Here is an 18,561-nt window from a genome sequence, read left to right as displayed (position 1 = left end):
TCCCAAATCAAATACGTGACAATCCGAAGGAAGCACTAGGGATCCGTGACATTTTCTGAGAATCAGGGGCAGAATTCTGCAGAGGCCAGAGAAAGAACCCATGGCACCCTCACCTTCCTGCTATACTCTGTAACTTTAAATTAAATAATTAAACCCCAATTTTAATGGCATTACGTTTAGAGAAAATCTCATCTTCTGACTAGTGAGATTAGTGCCCCACACTTGCCCCCAACCCTCCTTCCCCATTTCTGCCTTCCAGAATTTATTAGGTTTATAACATATATATTTCGTTCTGCAACCAGAATTCAGTCCTGATGATTGTTTACAGGTTAATTCTAGCAACTACAAATTTTAAAAGACAATATTACTACTATGATTAGGCAAATGTTGCTCACTGTAGAGTAAAGTAATTGGATCCAATCCTGTGTCACTAAATATTGGCCCTGCAAAGGAGTATGTTTCTAATTCACCCCTTTCTCACATTTTATTAATTATTCCAAATTGGGCTACATCTTCAGTTTGCTTCAATATGAATTAGCATTTCCTTGTGTGGCTCTTTGTTTTTCCTGAAGTTTTTCACGGCCTATCTTTTTTCTTTTTTCTTCCTAGTATACACCCATGTTCTTAATAATACTATCTGTTACAGAGAGTCAAATTTACTTTCTCTTAAAGTCATTACTCCTAGAGTTCTCCGACTTTCTGATTTAATCAGATCTGGCTACTTTCTAGGTTTTCTGGTATCATAGTGAGCTTTTTCTTTTTCTTCACTGCCTTCTATATTGTCACAGCATTACTGATTGAAGAAAAACTGTATTCCTTGGATCCCATTTCTTCCTTTTTCTTGGATAATTCTTTTGTATTTTGATGAAGTATCCTAAGTATCTACTTATTCTCAAGTAAGTTTGTTTAAAGAAGATGTTCTTTTCTCACATCTGGCAACGCTGTCACTTGGCCCTCAATTTGATTGATAGCGTGGCTGGGTATATAACTCAACATTCAAAATCACTTTCCCTCAGAATGTTGATGGTGCTACTCTACTGTCTTCTGACAGAAGTGTACCTGATAACCTTTTAGAAGGATCTGTTTTTGCTTTCTGGGTGCTTTTAAGATTTCCCCCTTTTCCCTATAGTTCTGAGTATCTTACTACTTAAAAGAAGATTTTTGAATACATTTCTACTAATATATAAAAAGGCTTATATACTAATGTAACTTTGCAAAAAAATACACAGTATAATCTCCATTTCACTAAAATAAAAATAATATGGATATATATACATATACATGTGTAAATTATAAGGAAAATCCTGTAGAATTTTATTTGAACATAATTTCTTCATGAGGTTTTTCACCTTCTTTATGCTTGTTTTCTAATATTTCCACAATGGGCATGTATTACTTGTGTAATAGGACACAATAATAATAATTATTACTATTATGATGATGATTATAAAAAAATGTAAGGAAAGTTTGACAGATGAAAATCACCCAGACTGCTGAGCCTTTTCAATCCAAGTCACAACTCGACTTCTTCCTCTTTTCAATCCTGCTCCTTTCTTCTTCCTTTCATAGGGGGTTTTGATTGTACCAAGGATCCCCAAGGCCACCTGCATACAATCGCACCCACAAGTATGATTTATTACAGCAAAAAGACACAAAGCAAAGTCAGAAATGGGAAGAATGGAGTAAAGTCCAAGGAAAACCAGGCATATGCTTCCAGACCCCAGTGGCATCACAAGACAGGCTGAATTCCCCCCGAGAGGGGCTGTGACAACTCATGTGAAATGTTGTCTGCCAGGGAAGCTCATTAGAGATTCAACGTCCAGGGTTTTTATTCGAGGCTGATCACGTAGGCACCCTGTGCCTGGCATGTACCAAAATTTCATACTCCAAGAAAAACAGCAGGTAATCAGTGTAAACTATACTATATGTGAAAAACACTTTAGGTACAGGGAACCACTCTTATCAGTTTTAAGAAGATGGGAATCCTGAAATCCAAGTTCACAGACACCAGCCCAGGATCAATAATGTAAGCAAGACTTTCTAAGGATAGCAGCCTCCAGTTGGATATGCTAACTCTTCTCTGTACAATGGTAAGTATATTATACCCCAAACTCTGCATCAGCATCGTTCTCTAGAAAAGCAAACCTGTGGCAATTAGTTTAATTCAAAATGCCTCCAGACCATGGGACACTGAATGTATTCTTTGGGGGCTAGAAGACAACTAGCCTATTCCTCATTTTTGCAGCCACAATGCAGACTGTAGTCAAGGGTACATTTTTTTCTGACCGACCAATGAGGCCACCTGACCTTCTAGACTGTCAAAGCTAAGTTAGGTCAGAAACAGGAGCTTCAGTTCAAATGTTTATTGAAACCTCAATCAAAGTGTGATGCCACTTATAATTCACCTTTGATAAATCAGACTCTGTCCACAAAGGCTCTTATAAGAGACTGACAGAGAACCAATTCTGTTTTCCTGCTCTAACATCTCCCTGATCCTAAATCTTGAATTTTGATTACCACCAAAATGAAATCTAAGTACTCCATTTGTTCTGGAAATGTCTCTCTGCTCCCTGAGCCCCGACTGTGTACCCACTAGACAAGAAAAAAAATCAATAAACTGGATAAACATGAATAGCACTGCATGGAGGTGATGTCAAAATATTGATAGAAAGGAAACTGAAAAATCCATCTGTAAAAGAACACAGCAGCTAAATATCAGCAATCTGTTTTCAAAATTGATAATCCCGTTTTCCTTCAAAGAAAGCAATAACTTGTTTTTTTCATCTTTGAGAAGAAGGAACAGGATTTAAAGGGGATTAACAATTGTGATTACCTGCAATACACCAATCTCTGGGACAGATAAATGTAGTGAGTTGAGTTGAGTTGTGCCCTCTAAAAAGATATGTTGAAGTCCTAACCCCAATACCTACGAATGTGACCTTATTTAGAAATTGAGTCTTTGTCAATGTAGTCAAGTTAAGATGAGGTCACATTGGGTCACGGTGAGTCCTAAATCCAATGACTGTCCTCATGAGGAGAGGAAGATTTGTAGACACACACAGAGAAGAGGGCCATGTCAAGATGGAGCAGATACTGAGTGACGCAGCCATAAGCCAAGGAATGCCAAGGATCTCTGGAGCCACCAGAAGCTAAGAAGAGGCAAAGAAAGATGCTTCTCCAGGGTCTTTAGGAGTGTGGTCTTGCCTGCCAACACCTTAATTTCAGACTTCCAGCCTGCAGGACTATGAGAAAGTAAATTGCTGTTGTTTTAAGGTACCAAGCTTGTGGAGACTTGTAGTGGCAGCCTGAGGACACTAACACGGTGCTTCATATACTTTATTTCATTCAATCTTCTGTAATCCCAAGGGACACATATCATCCCTGTTCTACTGAGAGACAAATGGAGACGCAAAGAGATTGAATAATTACTTGAAGTCCACAGCTAAAACAGAATTACCTCTGTGGGACTCCAATATGTATCTTTTCCCCACTGGAGCTGAATACTACTTACTGTCCAGGGGGCTGTACATTTTTCTAAAACGTTTTTAGTCCTAATCTCCCACACCATGGTAGAAGTTAGCTATATGGCTGAGATTATGTATGGGCAGCATCACTTTACTGTAAAAGGCAGCAACAGAACTCTCTCGTGTGTTCCTCCTCTCCTTTTCCTCCCTTCCTTCCTCCTACTTCAAGAAATAGAAGTGGATAGCTGAGTTAGGCTACCTTAAATCTCTTCCTCTTTCCACTCCCATCTTCTAAATCTACATCTTAAGATCTTGCTTTCCTTTGGCCACATGGGCATGGCTAGGAGGAACTGAAGAGCAGAGGTACTTCGGACAGTTCAGTGGAGCAGGGTCTTGATCAATGCTTAAAGTAGCAACACAACTGTGGGAATGGATGCCTGTATCTAGGAAGAGGTATAAACCAGGGCCAGTTCTGCAGATACCATCACCTTTCACCCCCTTCTCTTACAATTCCTGCTTTCTGGCACCAAGTAATGAGCAAACCTAGGTAGAGCCTACCTTCATGGGGCAAACCCACTTATGACCCTCACTTTCTTCATTTGTCTGTGTTGTTAAATTATGCTAGGTCCTGCCCTGCCTACAATGCCTCTACTCTTCAATTTTCTTCTTCCATGAAGAATGATCAAAGAAGAGTAAGATCTCAATATGTAATTTTATGGTAAGAAGGAGGCTCCACATAATCACTACCATCACTATCATCAACAACAACATTAACTCTACCACCATTATTATCAACATCATCAGTATCCCTATTACCACCATCTTTACCATCACCATCGTGATCAACACCTTCATTAACAAACACCATCATGAGCACCATCATCATCAGCATCACCATCAAATTCATCACCACCATCACCATCACCACCATCATTATCAACAACATCAGTATCTCTATCATTATCATCTTTATCATCACCATCAACACCATCATGATCACTATCAGCAGCATCACCATCAAATTCAGCATCACCATCATCATCACCACCATGACCATCACCATCATCACCATCACCACCATCATTATCAATATCTTCAGTATCTCCATCATCATCCTTATCATCACCATCAACACCATCATGATCACTATCAGCAGCATCACCATCAAATTCATCATCATCATCACCACCACCATCACCACCATCATTATCAATATCATCAATATCCCCATCACCATCATCTTCACATTGGCCACTATCACCTTCACTATCAACATCATCAATATCACCATCATCTTCACCATCACCATCACCATCACATCACCATCACCACATCATTATCAACATCTTCAGTATCTCCATCATCATCTTTATCATCACTATCAACACATCATGATCACCATCATCAGCAGCATCACCATCAAATTCATCATCACCATCACCATCACCACCATGACCATCACCATCATCACCATCACCACCATCATTATCAACATCTTCAGTATCTCCACCATTGTCATCTTTATCATCACCATCACCACTATCATGATCACTATCAGCAGCATCACCATCAAATTCATCATCACCATCACCATCACCACCATGACCATCACCATCATCACCATCACCACCATCATGATCACTATCAGAAGCATCACCATCAAATTCATCATCATCATCACCACCATCACCATCACCACCATCACCATCAACATCATCAATATCAACATCACCATCATCTTGTGTAGGGCTGAGGGCCCCACAGGGTTGTCGGGTGTGCCTTATGCTGTGCTGAGGCGCAGGACCTGAGAAATAAAGAGACAGGACACAGAAGTACAAGGAAAATGCAGCTGGGCTCAGGGGGCCATGCCACCTATAAGCAGAGTCAGGCGAGGTCCCGAATGTCCAGAAGCATGAGTATTTGTGTATAGGTTGGGGGCAGTGAGTGAAATCATCTTTAAGGATAGTGATAGGGTCGTGAGCAATAAAACATGGGGTCCACCCCGATTAGGTCACCTATGCCAGGAGGTGGACAGTGTGCAGCAAGGGGCCCATTCCCATGAAGGCAAGGGCCATGTGCAGTGAAGAGGGTGCAGTGTGCCATACTTCTATCTATGGGCAAACTACTTCTAAGAAGATTTATAAGAGGATGCTTTAACTCACATAGCAGTGACAGAGCTGTCAAGGTTACCGCCACCTTCTGGCAGCTTCCAATGAGTTCTATGGGAAGATGCTTTTCGAGCAGCATAGTAGCAAGAGCTGATCAAGTTCACAGTCACCAAGGTGGATTGCCGGTCTGAGGGCAGCCTACCACAAGAACTGGAGCAAGGTCCTACAATTCCTTTATCAGGAGGAGTGGCTCTTGCCCCAAGCCTGCCATACAGCGGGTATCTTTATGATACTGAACACTGCCGCCTGGGCCATGGATTCTTGTCCTGGTGTAACTGTTTTCCCTTAAATCATGCTCTGCACTGTGTCTGCTCTAGACATTTCTCCGATTATAAGCTACTTATTCTTAATTCATGCTCTGTACTGTGTCCACTCTAGGCATTCCTCCAATTATGAGCTAAGATATAATTTTATATATATATATATGGAAATATTCTTTAGGCACTCATACTCTCAACTATTATATGATTATATATAGAGGATTATATAAAGGAATTCTTCAAGCCCTAATTCTATAAACTAATATATGATTATATAAAGGATTATATAAAAGGAAATAGCTGAGTAGTAACACTATAAAGTGAGATATTCTTCAAGCCCTAACTGTGCCAGTGTTCTGCTTAGCTCTCATTCCTCAGTGCCTATATGGGGGGTTACCCACAATCTTGACATTGGCCATCACCACCATTACTATCATCATCAATATCACCATCACCATCATCTTCACCATCACCATCACCACTATCATTGTCAACACATCAATATCCCAATCATCTTCACCATGACCATCACCATCATTATCATGATCATCAGTCTCTCCATCATCATAATCTTCACCATTACCATCAACACCATCATGATCACCAACATCAGCAGTATCACCATCAAATTCATCATCGCCATCACCACCATGACCACAGCCACCATCATTATCAACATCATCAGTATCCCTATCACCACGCATCACTACATCATCAATAGCCCCATCACCATCATCTTTATCATGACCATCACCACCACCACTATGAACATCATCAATATCACCATCACCATCATCTTCACTCCCACCACCATCAACACCGTCATGACAACATCAGCAGCAGCATCAACATCACCACTGTCATTTTGGAGAACAAGTGTTATGCAGATACTAAGCACCAAGGGATGTGTCCAAGTGCTTTACATCTATTAATCCATCTAATCGCCACAACGATACTCTGACATGGGAACTATTTTAACTCCCACCTTATAATGTCATTGTAGAAATAAGTTTTTTTTTTTTTTTTTGAGATGGAGTTTCGCTCTTGTTACCAAGAGCGAAAGTTACCAAGAGTTTCGCTCTTGGAGTGCAATGGCGTGATCTCGGCTCACCGCAACCTGTGTCTCCTGGGTTCAAGCAATTCTCCTGCCTCAGCCTCCCGAGTAGCTGGGACTACAGGTGTGCGCCACCATGCCCAGCTAATTTTTGTATTTTTAGTAGAGATGGGGTTTCACCATGTTGACCAGGATGGTCTCGATCTCTTGACTTCGTGATCCACCCATCTCGGCCTCCCAAGAAATAAGTTTTTGTAAATGGCCCAAGGTCACAGACAGAGTAAGTAGTGGACCTGAGACTCACATCCAGCAGCTGGGGCTAGTAGTCTTCACATCCCACCTGCCTCTCCTAGCCTGGTCCTTTATCAGAAGCCCCGAACTGAGTCATCAAGGGTTTGCGCCACTGTTAACACTTTCATTCCCACTCTGAGTATGCAGCTTACCTTTTGGGGGTGAGGCAGTTGCAGGGCAGGATTTTGGAATTCCTGAGTCTCTGGCCAAAAGCCTTCCTAATCTCTTCACACTTTAATTTTTTCCACAGGCCAGGCTCTATTCCCTTTTTAATTAATCTTTCAAACAATACTATAAATGCAGAATTCTTACATCCATTTCACATGTGCAGAACCCAAGCTTTGCTGTAATTTTGTTTGCCTGAACCTTTCTATTTAACTGGATACATCAAGTGGGCTGCCAGGTTTGGCCCCATGTTTGGATGTGACACTACACTTTCCTGATATTGATTCACTGAGTCAGTGGAGCCCTGTACTGGCTGCTGTGAGAACAAGGAGGCAGCACTTTGGGAGGCCAAGACGGGTGGATCACGAGGTCAAGAGATCAAGACCATCCTGGTCAACATGGTGAAACCCCGTCTCTACTAAAAATACAAAAAATTAGCTGGGCATAGTGGCGCGTGCCTGTAATAACAGCTACTCAGGAGGCTGAGGCAGGAGAATTCCCTGAACCCAGGAGGCGGAGGTTGCGGTGAGCCAAGATCACGCCATTGCACTCCAGCCTGGGTAACAAGAGCAAAACTCCGTCTCAAAAAAAAAAAAAAAGAACAAGGAGGAACCAGAGCCAGGCCCTGCTCAAGGACCTCACAATCCCAGAGGAATGAACAGGCAGGCAGATGCTGCTGCCACAGATGTGCCTGGGCTGAGGCTGGGGAGCCTGGAGGACTAGGGGAGGGAGGGAACTCCTCTCCTAGCTCAAAGGATAGGAGAAGGCTTTCTAAGAGGTGACCGGTGGGCAGAGGAGAACGAGCTGGGCCAGGAGGAAGGCGAGCCTAGAGAAGGACTGGCCTGAGCAGGGCCTGCAGCCGGTAAGACAAGCAGCTCCAGCCCAAGAGGGCCTTCGAGAGCAGGTTAGGGATTTGCTGTGTCACCGTAAGGGAATAAGGGGAACAGGTGAGAGGCTTTAAGCCAGGAAGAAACATGGTGAGATCAGTATTTTAGAAAGATAACTCTGGCCGCTGTATGACTTCAGCCTGGAGGAAGAGAAACCCGGATGCCAAGGGAGAAACGGGGATCATGAAAAGAGGCTGCAGGAGGCAGCAGGACAGGCCAGCAAGGACCATGGACTTCAGCCTTTGATGGGGGTTCAACTTTTAGACACTGTGGGTCACTGGGTCTCTTCAGCTCTGAGTGGCAATAGGTTAAAAATAGAATTACTATACAACCCAGCAATTTCACCCCCAAGCATATACCCAAAAGAATTTAAAACAGGCATTCAAACAAAAATCTGTACTCGACTGCTCATAGCAGCACTGTTCACAATAAGCTAAACATCCTGATGAACAGAGAAGCAAAATGCTGTATATCCATATAATGGAGTACTATTCAGCCATCACAAGGAATGAAGTGCCAGGCGCGGTGGCTCACGCCTGTAATCCCAGCACTTTCGGAGGCTAAGGTGGGCGGATCACGAGGTCAAGAGATCAAGACCATCCTGGCCAGAATGATGAAACCTCGTCTCTACTAAAAACACAAAAATTAGCTGGGTGTCGTGGTGTGCGCCTGTAGTTCCAGCTACTTGGGAAGCTGAGGCAGGAGAATCACTTGAACCCAGGAGGCAGAGGTTTCAGTGAGCCAGGATCGTGCCACTGCACTCCAGCCTGGCAACAGAGTGAGACTCCACCTCCAAAAAAAAAAAAAAAAAAAAACCCAAAAAACAAAACAAACAAACAAACAAAAAGGAATGAAGTTCTGGTGCACACTACAACATGGAGAAACACTGAGAACATGATGCTAAGTAAAAGAAGCCAGACACAAAAGGACACATACTGTGTGATTTCACTTATCTGAAATGTACAGTCAGAAAATCCAGAGACGGAAGCAGATGATTGATTTCCAGGGGCTGGGGGAGAAGGAAATGGGAAGTCACCAATGGGCACCAAGTTTCCTTTTGGAGTGGGGAAAACATTCTGAAAGCAGATAGTGGTGATGGCTGCACAACACTGTGAACGTATTAAACGTCAGGAACAGTAGATTTTACGCCATGTGTACTTTACACACAAAAACAGTGCCCAATGTTTAGGGTTATAGCACACACAACTCAGTAAATCTGAGGCACTGTGACTACTACTATTGTTGGCTGGTGGGAAGGGCACAGATTAGAGGAATATTTAGGAGACAGAGTCAACTTGATGTCATGTTGGAATGGATACCTAAGAGGCCAGACACAGGAGGAGCCAACAATGTCCCTGAATCCAGCTTGGTGGGGCAGAATGGTGGGATCCACTGCTGCAGTTCAGAACCAGAAGTGGCTTAGAGCACCAGAATCAGCCCCACATTAACCACACTTCTGAGATTCCCTTAAAAATGCTGTGGCCAAGTTCCACTGAGAATCACTTTAAGCACAGATTCCAAAGAGCATCCCTACCTTAAACTCCATTGTCTAAGAATAAAGAAAAAGAGATGGTTATCCTGACTTCCCATCCCCTAGAGACCTCCTCACTTTCCTTCTTGTCTCTGGAAGAGAATCATCTGCAATTATCACCCCTTTAATCACATATTAGCAGGAGCAGATGTCTTCGATGCATTCTGTCACTGCATTTATGAAGAGCGATGCTCGCTAAACAGGCCTTTCAAAACGAACACTTTAAATGCTCAGAATCCAACACCAAGTTACAAAAGCATGATGAAGAATTGTTTACAGAGTTTGACTTCAATTATGTGCTAAATACCTTCATAGCCTTGTGGAAGGCGAGTAGCAAACCTGTTAGCAATGGTTCTCCCTGCTGGTGGGATTACGGCATGAAGTGATTTTATTCTTATAACTTTTCTGTATGTGGAGGGTGGTGGTGTGGAGAGGACATTTCTTCAAAATGCCTACAGTGGGCTTATATTAAATCCCATCCGCCCAACCTTCAAAACACAGAAAACGCTTGATGAACATGGAGAGCAGATGAATGTTTTCTCCGAAATAGAGCCTAGAAGTCATTTACTTGAAATCCTTTACGTTGAGCTTGAGATCCAAGAAGCAGAGGGGTGATTGGCTGGCTGGCCTTTGTCACACAGTCCTTAAGGGGCAGCCCCAAGGGCAAAGAGACCCTTGGCCTCCCAGCTGATGGTTCTGGCAAGAGTGAGATCTCGAAGGTAATCACAGGTAGAGACAATCACACTTACCAACGCAGCTTAGCGAAGAGCGCCTGGATTAGAGAATGAATCACACAGCATGATTCTGACTACAATGATGTTGAGTTCAGAACCTGGCCAGTTCCCAGAACCTCTCTGGACTGGAGGTTTTTACTCTAAAATGAGAAAATGGGACTAGATCATCTTTAAGGTCTCTTCCATTGCAATAATTCTATTCTGATGTCAACAAAAATGTATTAAGTGCCATCCAGAGGAATAATCTCAATGTCACACAGTGCCAGGCTTTAATAAATGGTCGAATACATAGGACTCCAGCCAAGGGTGCAACCAGCTTGCCAGAGGAGAGCTAGGACATCACAGAGTGGAGATGCTGGTCAGGGTCTGGTGGGAGGTTTATGAGTTGCCCAAAGAACAGCTAAAATGAGAACAGGATGTGCGAACCCGGAGCATAATGGAAAACAAAGGCACCCAGCAGCCCTGGGAGATGGTTAGCAGGGGTCAGCCTTCCTGATGGATCCTGACTGGGGGCCCCTCAAGAATAGAAGGCAGGCAGGTTTGTGTTTTAGGGAAGACCACTCCAGTGTGGACAATGGGCTGGGTAGGGAGCAAAACTGGAGGCAGAAAGGATAGGACGCTGGGGCAGTCATCAAAACAAGAAATGCAGATTGGGGCAATGGTTAGTGGGCTTGATTAAGTGTCCACAAAGAAGGCAAAAATGATAACATGCAATTGTGTGCAAACCCCTAGGTCTCCAAATACAACTAACAGCCACGTGATTTTGCCCTCAGAGTGACAGGGGCTGCCACTGTGCTTCAAGGGCACCTCATAAGCCTCGTCTTTGGAAAATTCTCATATCATAGATAGCTATCTATTGTGGCATTCCATCTCTTATACATTAAGATTAAAGCGCCCTTTATATATTAAAAACATTAATCTTTCGTCTCTTATACAATATATATTACAAATATTCCCCAAGTTTCTCATTTATCTTTCTGAGTGCTGTTTTCAAATGTAAAGTTTGCAACGATGTGTACCCAGATCCACAGTTTTCTCCAGATCAGATCCTATTAGCCCATTTTTTACAAATTGTTATATTTACTTAGATTTTAATCTGATTAGGAAATTCATCTTTATCTTTCTTTCAAAAGACCCAGTCAGTTGTTACCAAATTCATGTATGATATATCCTTCTCCCACTGGTTTAAAACATATGTATACATACGTGTGTAGATTTTATCTTTTGTTCCATTGGTCTGATGTTTCTTGTAGCAGTCAAATGCTGCATTAATGTAGCTTCCTAATATTCTTAATATCTGCTACTGCAAATCCTCCCACATTACTCTCCATTTTCAAAATCTTCCCATCTGGGTTCATAATGTATATTTTCAGGTGAAACTAATTTTTTTTCACATCCCCTCCAAAGTTCCATCAAATTAGTATTGGAATTGTGCTCTAAATGAATTGGGGTACCATAACAATTGGTTTAAATGTCTTCCTTTGATTAGATCTGAGATTCTGGTAGCAGAACACTGTGACCTGTTCTCCTGGTGCCCAGCACGGTACCCAGCCCTTTCATGGGCACATGTGATGAACACAGAAGGTGATGTCTAGTGCCATCTGAGACCTGCACTCAATGTGTGATTCTTATTTCCTCTCAAAAAGACACTACTCAGCCAAGAGACAGAAAAGGGAAGAAGACTTCTTGAGAAAAACTGAGAAATAATTTCTTGGGATCTCATTTTCCTTGGCTTACATATGTCCGTTTCACCCTCAGGAAAGTAACAGGAAATTAAGGAGATAATGGGGTAGCTCTCAAGTGCGGCAGAATCTCTATTTACACAATGGAAGCCTCCTGTTTTTACCCTGTATTTTTTTTTTTTTTTTGAGATGAAGTCTCGCTGTGTTGCCCAGGCTAGAGTGCAGTGGTATGATCTTGGTTCACTGCAACCTCCACCTCCCGGGTTCAAATCATTCTCTGCCTCAGTCTCCCGAGTAGCTGAGATTACAGGTGCCTACCACCATGCCTGGCTAATTCTTTTGTATTTTTAGTATAGACAGGGGTTTCACCATCTTGGCCAGGTTGGTCTTGAACTCCTGACCTCGTGATCCACCTGTCTCGGCCTCTCAAAATGCTGGGATTACAGGCTGAGCCACCTCGCCCAGCCTACCCTGTGTTTCTTAACTGCCTGATGCAAATGACAGGGGCGCTGCTACCCTCCCAACGAGCTCATCCGATTCATCGCGACCACAGGGGTCTGGTGCAATTTTACTATCTCTGCAGGTGCCCGCGTGAGCCCTGCTGGAACACACGCCAGGACTGCCATGGCCTTGCCTCACCCTAATGTGCGTGCCAGCTGATAGTTCTTGGTTCATGCCTGACCAGTAGTCAACACTGGCTTAACACAGAAGTTGGATCTTCAGCTGCCCCTTCCCTATCTTTAATTAAATCTCACCTTCAAGGTCCAATTGAATTCTTCCTCCTCCAGGAAGCCTGCCAGTCCCCCTAACCCATGCAGTTCTCTCTCTCCTGCCAGTGCCCATGGGACAAGCAATCTATATTTCAGGTCACGAACTCACAAACTCAACCAGTACTCTGCATTCTTCGGTCTTTTTTTTTTTTCAGGTACTGCCTGAGTGTGAGGGTGGGGATGGTGGGTGACAGGTGATCTGAGTGTCCAGGCTGCCCCATGCTCCATTACTTCCTGGAATCTTGCACTGAGACTGAAATACACTCATAGCACCTGAGTGGCCCCCGTGGGCACTGGAGCATGAGGCCCTGATGCAAAACATTCATTCTCAGTATCACAGAACACTTGGCACAGCTGTGTTGTCCTCATGTGTAAATAATAATAACAGTGCTGATGGTAACAGCTGACATTCATGGAGCCCTCATAATGCCGGGCACTGTGCTGAGTGCTTTACATCCCTTGATCCATTGACCTTGACAACCACCCTATGAAGTGAATATTGTTATGACTCATTTCACAGTTGGGAAAACTGAGGCTCTCAGAGGTAAGTGATCTGCCCAAGGTCACATGCAATCAGTGGAGGGACAGGGATTCAGAGCCATGCTTTATGGTCCAAGAGTCTGCTGGGCCCACACAACACCACAGGGCCACCCTGTGCATACACCTCCTCTCCCCACTCAAGAGGGAGCTCCCTGAACGCAGTCCACAGCCCAGGAACACCTGTCCTGGGGGCTGGTGTGGCTGAAATCCAGCTCCAGCTCCATGGCCACGCCTTGCATCCACAGGTCTGCATCCCAGGGGCAACTATTCCTCTTTCTCCTGAAGGCAACATGCAGGTGACGGGAAGCCTGAAAGACGTGGGCATGGCTCAACTCCATCCACAAGGGAGCCTGTGGCAGCTCAGAAATACCCTTCGGTGAGTGTCCTCTGCCTTTTAGAACACTCGCGTAGCAACCAGTCACCTCCTCCTGAGCAGCAAACATCGCCATTGATGACAATAAGCTCAATCACGGGATATTTACCCTTTGAGTGCCACCTACAATGTACCACACAGTGGGGGACATGCGTGAATCTGACATTGTCACAGACCACCAGGGAGACCTGTTACCCAGTGTACCTGAGGGTCCCACTAAACTGAACACTCACCCAAGGCCAGCCTTGTACTCTGTCTTCCTCTCTTCTGTGCAGGACTGTGGCTCTCTGGGAGGCAGTGTGGCCCAGTGCCTGACAGCAGGGCTCTTGAGCCAAACTGCTTGGGTTCAAATCGGGGTCCTGCAACTTACTAGCCACTCAGAAAAGAGTGAACAACTCCAGCCAAAGACTGCCATCCTCTGAAAGCCCTTCCTGGAAGGCTGGGCCTCAGCTGATGTCTGGGAACATGGATTTTGGGAGGGTTTCCACTATTTTCTGGTTAGAGTGGCTCTCTGTTTTCAAACTGTCTGTGCAAACAGTGCGGCTTATGCTGAGCACCTGCTTTCCTTCTGGGAGTCTGGAATCTTGGTATATGTCAGGCAGAGAGTGCCTACGTGGCCAGTCCCCAGTAAAAATTCTGGCACTGAGTCTCTAAGGCGCTTTCCTCGTAGATAACACTTCACATGTGTTATCACAACGCATGCTGGGGGAATGAAGCATACCCTCTGTGACTCCACTAGGAGAGGACTCTTAAAACTTGCATCGCAGCACTTTGGAAGGTCCAGGTGGGTGGATCACGAGGTCAGGAGATGGAGACTATCCTGGCCAACATGGTGAAACCCCATCTCTACTAAAAAACAACAAATTAGCTGGGCATGGTGGTGTGCACCTGTAGTCCCAGCTACTCAGGAGGCTGGGGCAGGAGAATCGCTTGAACCCAGGAGGCAGAGTCTGCAGTGAGCTGAGATCACGCCACTGCACTCCAGCCTGGGCCACAGAGCGAAAAAAAAAAAAACAACAACTTGCAGGTGATTTTCTCCAAGCTTCTCCCCATGCACATTTTCCCTGTGCTGATTTTGCTTTGTATCTTTTCACTGTAGTGAGTCATAGCAGTGGGTACAACTACAGGCACGCATCACCTAACGACGGAGAGATGTTCCTAGAAATGCATTGTCAGGCAATTTCCTCATTTTGCAAACATCATAGCGTGACTTATACTAACCTAGATGATCTAGCTTACTATTCACCTACGCTCTATGGTATAGGCTATTGATCCTAGGCTACAAACCTGTACAGCATGTTACTGTACTGAATACCGTAGGTAACTGTAACACACGCTAAGTATTTGTATATATAAATAGATCTAAGTATAGAAAAGGTACCAAAGCCTGTAATCCTAGCACTCTGGGAGGCTGAGGTGGCGGGGTCACTTGAGGTCAGGAATTCAAGACCAGCCTGGCCAAAGTGGTGAAACCCTATCTCTACTAAAAATACAAAAACTAGCTGGACATGGTGGTGGGTGCCTGTAATCCCAGCTACTTGGAAGGCTGAGGCAAGAGAATCACTTGAATCTGGGAGGCAGAGGTTGCAGTGAGCTGAGAATGCACCACTACACTCCAGCCTGGGTGACAGAGCAAGACTCTGTCTAAGAAAAAAAAAGAAAGAAGGAAAAGAAAAATATGTACGAAAGACAAAAAAAATGCACTCGTATAGGAAATTGACCGTAACTGGAGCTTTCGGGACTGGAAGTTGCTCTGGGCAAGTCAGTGAGTGAGTGGTGAGTGAATGTGAAAGACTGGGGCATTACTGGACACTACTGTCGACACTAGAAATGCTGCATCCTCAGGCTACGCTAAATTTATTCATTTTATTTGAGACAGAGTCTCACTGTGTTGCCCAGTCTGGAGTGCAGTGGCGTGATCTCAGCTCACTGCAACCTCTGCCTCCCAGGTTCAAGCAATTCTCATGTCTCAGCCTCGAGCAGCTGGAATCACAGACATGTGCCACCATGCTCAGCTAATTCTTTTGCATTTTTATTAGAGACAGGTTTTGCTATGTCGGCCAGGCTGATCTTGAACTCCTGGCCTTAAGTGATCAGCCTACCTCGGCCTCCCAAAATACTGTGATTACAGGTCTGAGCCACCATGACTGGTCACTAAATTTATTTAAAAAGTACATGCTGTGTAGGTTTCTGCAGTAATAAGTTAATCTTGGATTACCATAACTTATTTACTTTATTTCATTTTACTTTAAGTTCTGGGATACATGTACAGAACGTGCAGGTTTGTTACATAAGTATACATGTGCCATGGTGATTTGCTGCACCTATCAACCCACCATCTAGGTTTTAAGCCCTGCATGCATTAGGTATTTGTCCTAATGTTCTCCTTCCCCTGGCTCCTACCCACCAACAGACCCCAGTGTGTGATGTTCCCCTCCCTGGGACTTTATTACCTTTCTATTATTTTTTAACATTTGGACTCTCTGGTAATAACATAGCTTAAGACACGAACACATTGTACAGCTGTACAAAAATAGCCCCTTTCTTTATATCCTTACTCTGTAAACTTTCTGTATTTTTCAATTTTTTTAAAAAAACTTCTTAAACTTTTTTGTTAAAAACTAAGACACAAACACACACATTAGCCTAGACCCACACGGTGTCAGGATCACCAACATCCCTGCCTTCCGCCTCCACGCCTTGTGCCACTGGCAGGTCTTCAGAGGCAATGACAGGCATGGATCTGCCATCTCCTAGGAAAACAATGCCTTCTTCTAGACCCCTCCAGACGGACCTGCCTGAGGCGGATTTATAGGTAAGTTCACTTTGGATTTGATCAGTGGAAGGAATACACTCTAAAATAACAATAAAAAGTGTGTATAGTGAATACGTAAACCAGTAACATAGTCTTTTAGTATCAATATCAAGTATTATGTTTGTATATAATTGTATGTGCTAGACTTTTTACGACTGGCAGCACAGTAGGTTTCACACCAGAATCACCAAACAGGTGCATAACGCACTGTGCTATGATGGACGGCACACAGCTACATCATCACTGGATGATGGGAATTTTTCAGCTGCATTACAATCTTAGGGGACCACCTTCACATATGTAGTCCATTTATTGGATACAATGAATTCTAAATTTTTCTTCAAAGAATCAGCATGGCAGTATGTCCAGTTCTTTGTCCCCATTTTAAAGCTTAATTTCCTTGTAGTTTCAGTAAACAACCTCTTCCACCTGTTCTAATCAGTAGTTCACATCTGTTCCCCTGGTCCCCATCTCCATCCTGACTCATCTCAGTTACCTGCTTTGGTCACCTGCCCTGGTCACTTGCTTCAGTCACCTGCTTTGACCTAGGTCACCCCTGGCTACCTGCTCTGACCTGCTGGTAACCATCCTTCTCACCACCCACCCTGCCACTCTAGCTCGCACCCCTGCTCTCTTTAACATAGCCAATCAGGATTAGTCCAGCCTGTGCAGTCTAACCCTAGCCAACAGGGGAGCAACACAGCAGTAGCGGCAACCTCCATCAGGATAAGTACCCCTTTTCCTCCCTTGTCCAGGTGTGTGCTCACCATTGCTCCATCCATGAGGCGCACCCTTCTATAGAAGTAAACTGCCTTGCTGAGAGGATTTATCTTCGAGTGTTATTTGTTTTACAGCATTGAAATTTTACTTCAATGACATTGTTCACCAAAATGTCATTAGGTGGCACATGACTATATATGTAAGTCCCGTGAGCCACCCTAGAGAATCATTGAACCTGGGGGTGGGTCTTGGGGACTCTGACATTCTAGCCACGGGATCTTGGGCAAATGACTTGGCTTTAATGTGCCTTGGTTTCCCCATCTGAAATGGCAGTGATTTAAAAACAGAATCTGTCTCACAAGACTGTGGTAAAGACGATGTGATTCCACATATGTAAATTGCTTACAACACCTGGCACCCAGTAGGTGTTTAAGAAACGTGAAGTATTGTTACCTGGTGAATTAACACTTGGTGAATACAGGAATGAGTGAGCGTGTGAGCTGCAAATGAGGAAACTGAAGAACAGAAATGGAGAAGTATTCGTGGGGATCAGCAGAAGTAGAGAGGCCTGCCCACAGATGGCAGGCTTTGGGAAGATCTGGGAAGACAAAATGTGACCAGAAGCTTAACCTAGTGGCAAACGCTGGGCACAAGTAGGAACATGGCTGGACAGTAGCACAGATGGGCAGTGAAGCCTCAGCCTGTCCAGCCTGAGGCCGACCTGCCTTGCCCAGGTAGAGGGTCATCCAGGGAAACCAGCGAGGCAGCTTCAGGGCACACAGGAACTGGGGTACCAAGGCCAGTAGCTGGCCCCTCTCCACAGCGCCAAGGACAGGCAGGAGACCCACACAGCACGGGTGTGAAGAGACACAGATATAGGGCAGGGGGTGTTCAGGTCGTGTCATTTCTCTTACCCGTATGTTTTCTTCTGCTGTTATGGTGAAAAGTGCTTTCAGCTGTGTTCTATTCTAGAAAAGGCAAAAAGAAAAGGCTTTCAGCAACAGTTTGGGGTCTGACATGTGGGGTAACATTTGGTGTAATTTCCAACCCACCAAGCCTGGAGCTAGAGTCGGCCCTAACTGCTGCACAGGCCAGAGCTTGTGAAGG

The 18,561-nt window shown here is 44.2% G+C and overlaps 1 protein-coding gene across 2 annotated transcripts in view; it reads right to left on the bottom strand.

Moving 5' to 3' along the window:
• The window catches only part of EVC2 (EvC ciliary complex subunit 2), a 165,974-nt gene that overhangs the window by 115,893 nt on the left and 31,520 nt on the right, over positions 1–18,561 (bottom strand). For both annotated transcript variants that reach the window (XM_064365631.1, XM_021669401.2), the window contains exon 7: positions 18,369–18,422. In XM_064365631.1, the coding sequence (XP_064221701.1) occupies positions 18,369–18,422 (54 nt within the window). The remainder of the gene's footprint in view (positions 1–18,368; positions 18,423–18,561) is intronic.

Source organism: Aotus nancymaae, unplaced genomic scaffold, assembly GCF_030222135.1.
Source record: "Aotus nancymaae isolate 86718 unplaced genomic scaffold, 86718_ANA_hifiasm-v0.15.2.pri h1tg000006l, whole genome shotgun sequence".
Taxonomy (NCBI): domain Eukaryota; kingdom Metazoa; phylum Chordata; class Mammalia; order Primates; family Aotidae; genus Aotus; species Aotus nancymaae.
The sequence above is the reverse complement of the archived record's forward strand: the minus strand, read 5'-3'. Positions and strand labels throughout refer to the sequence as shown.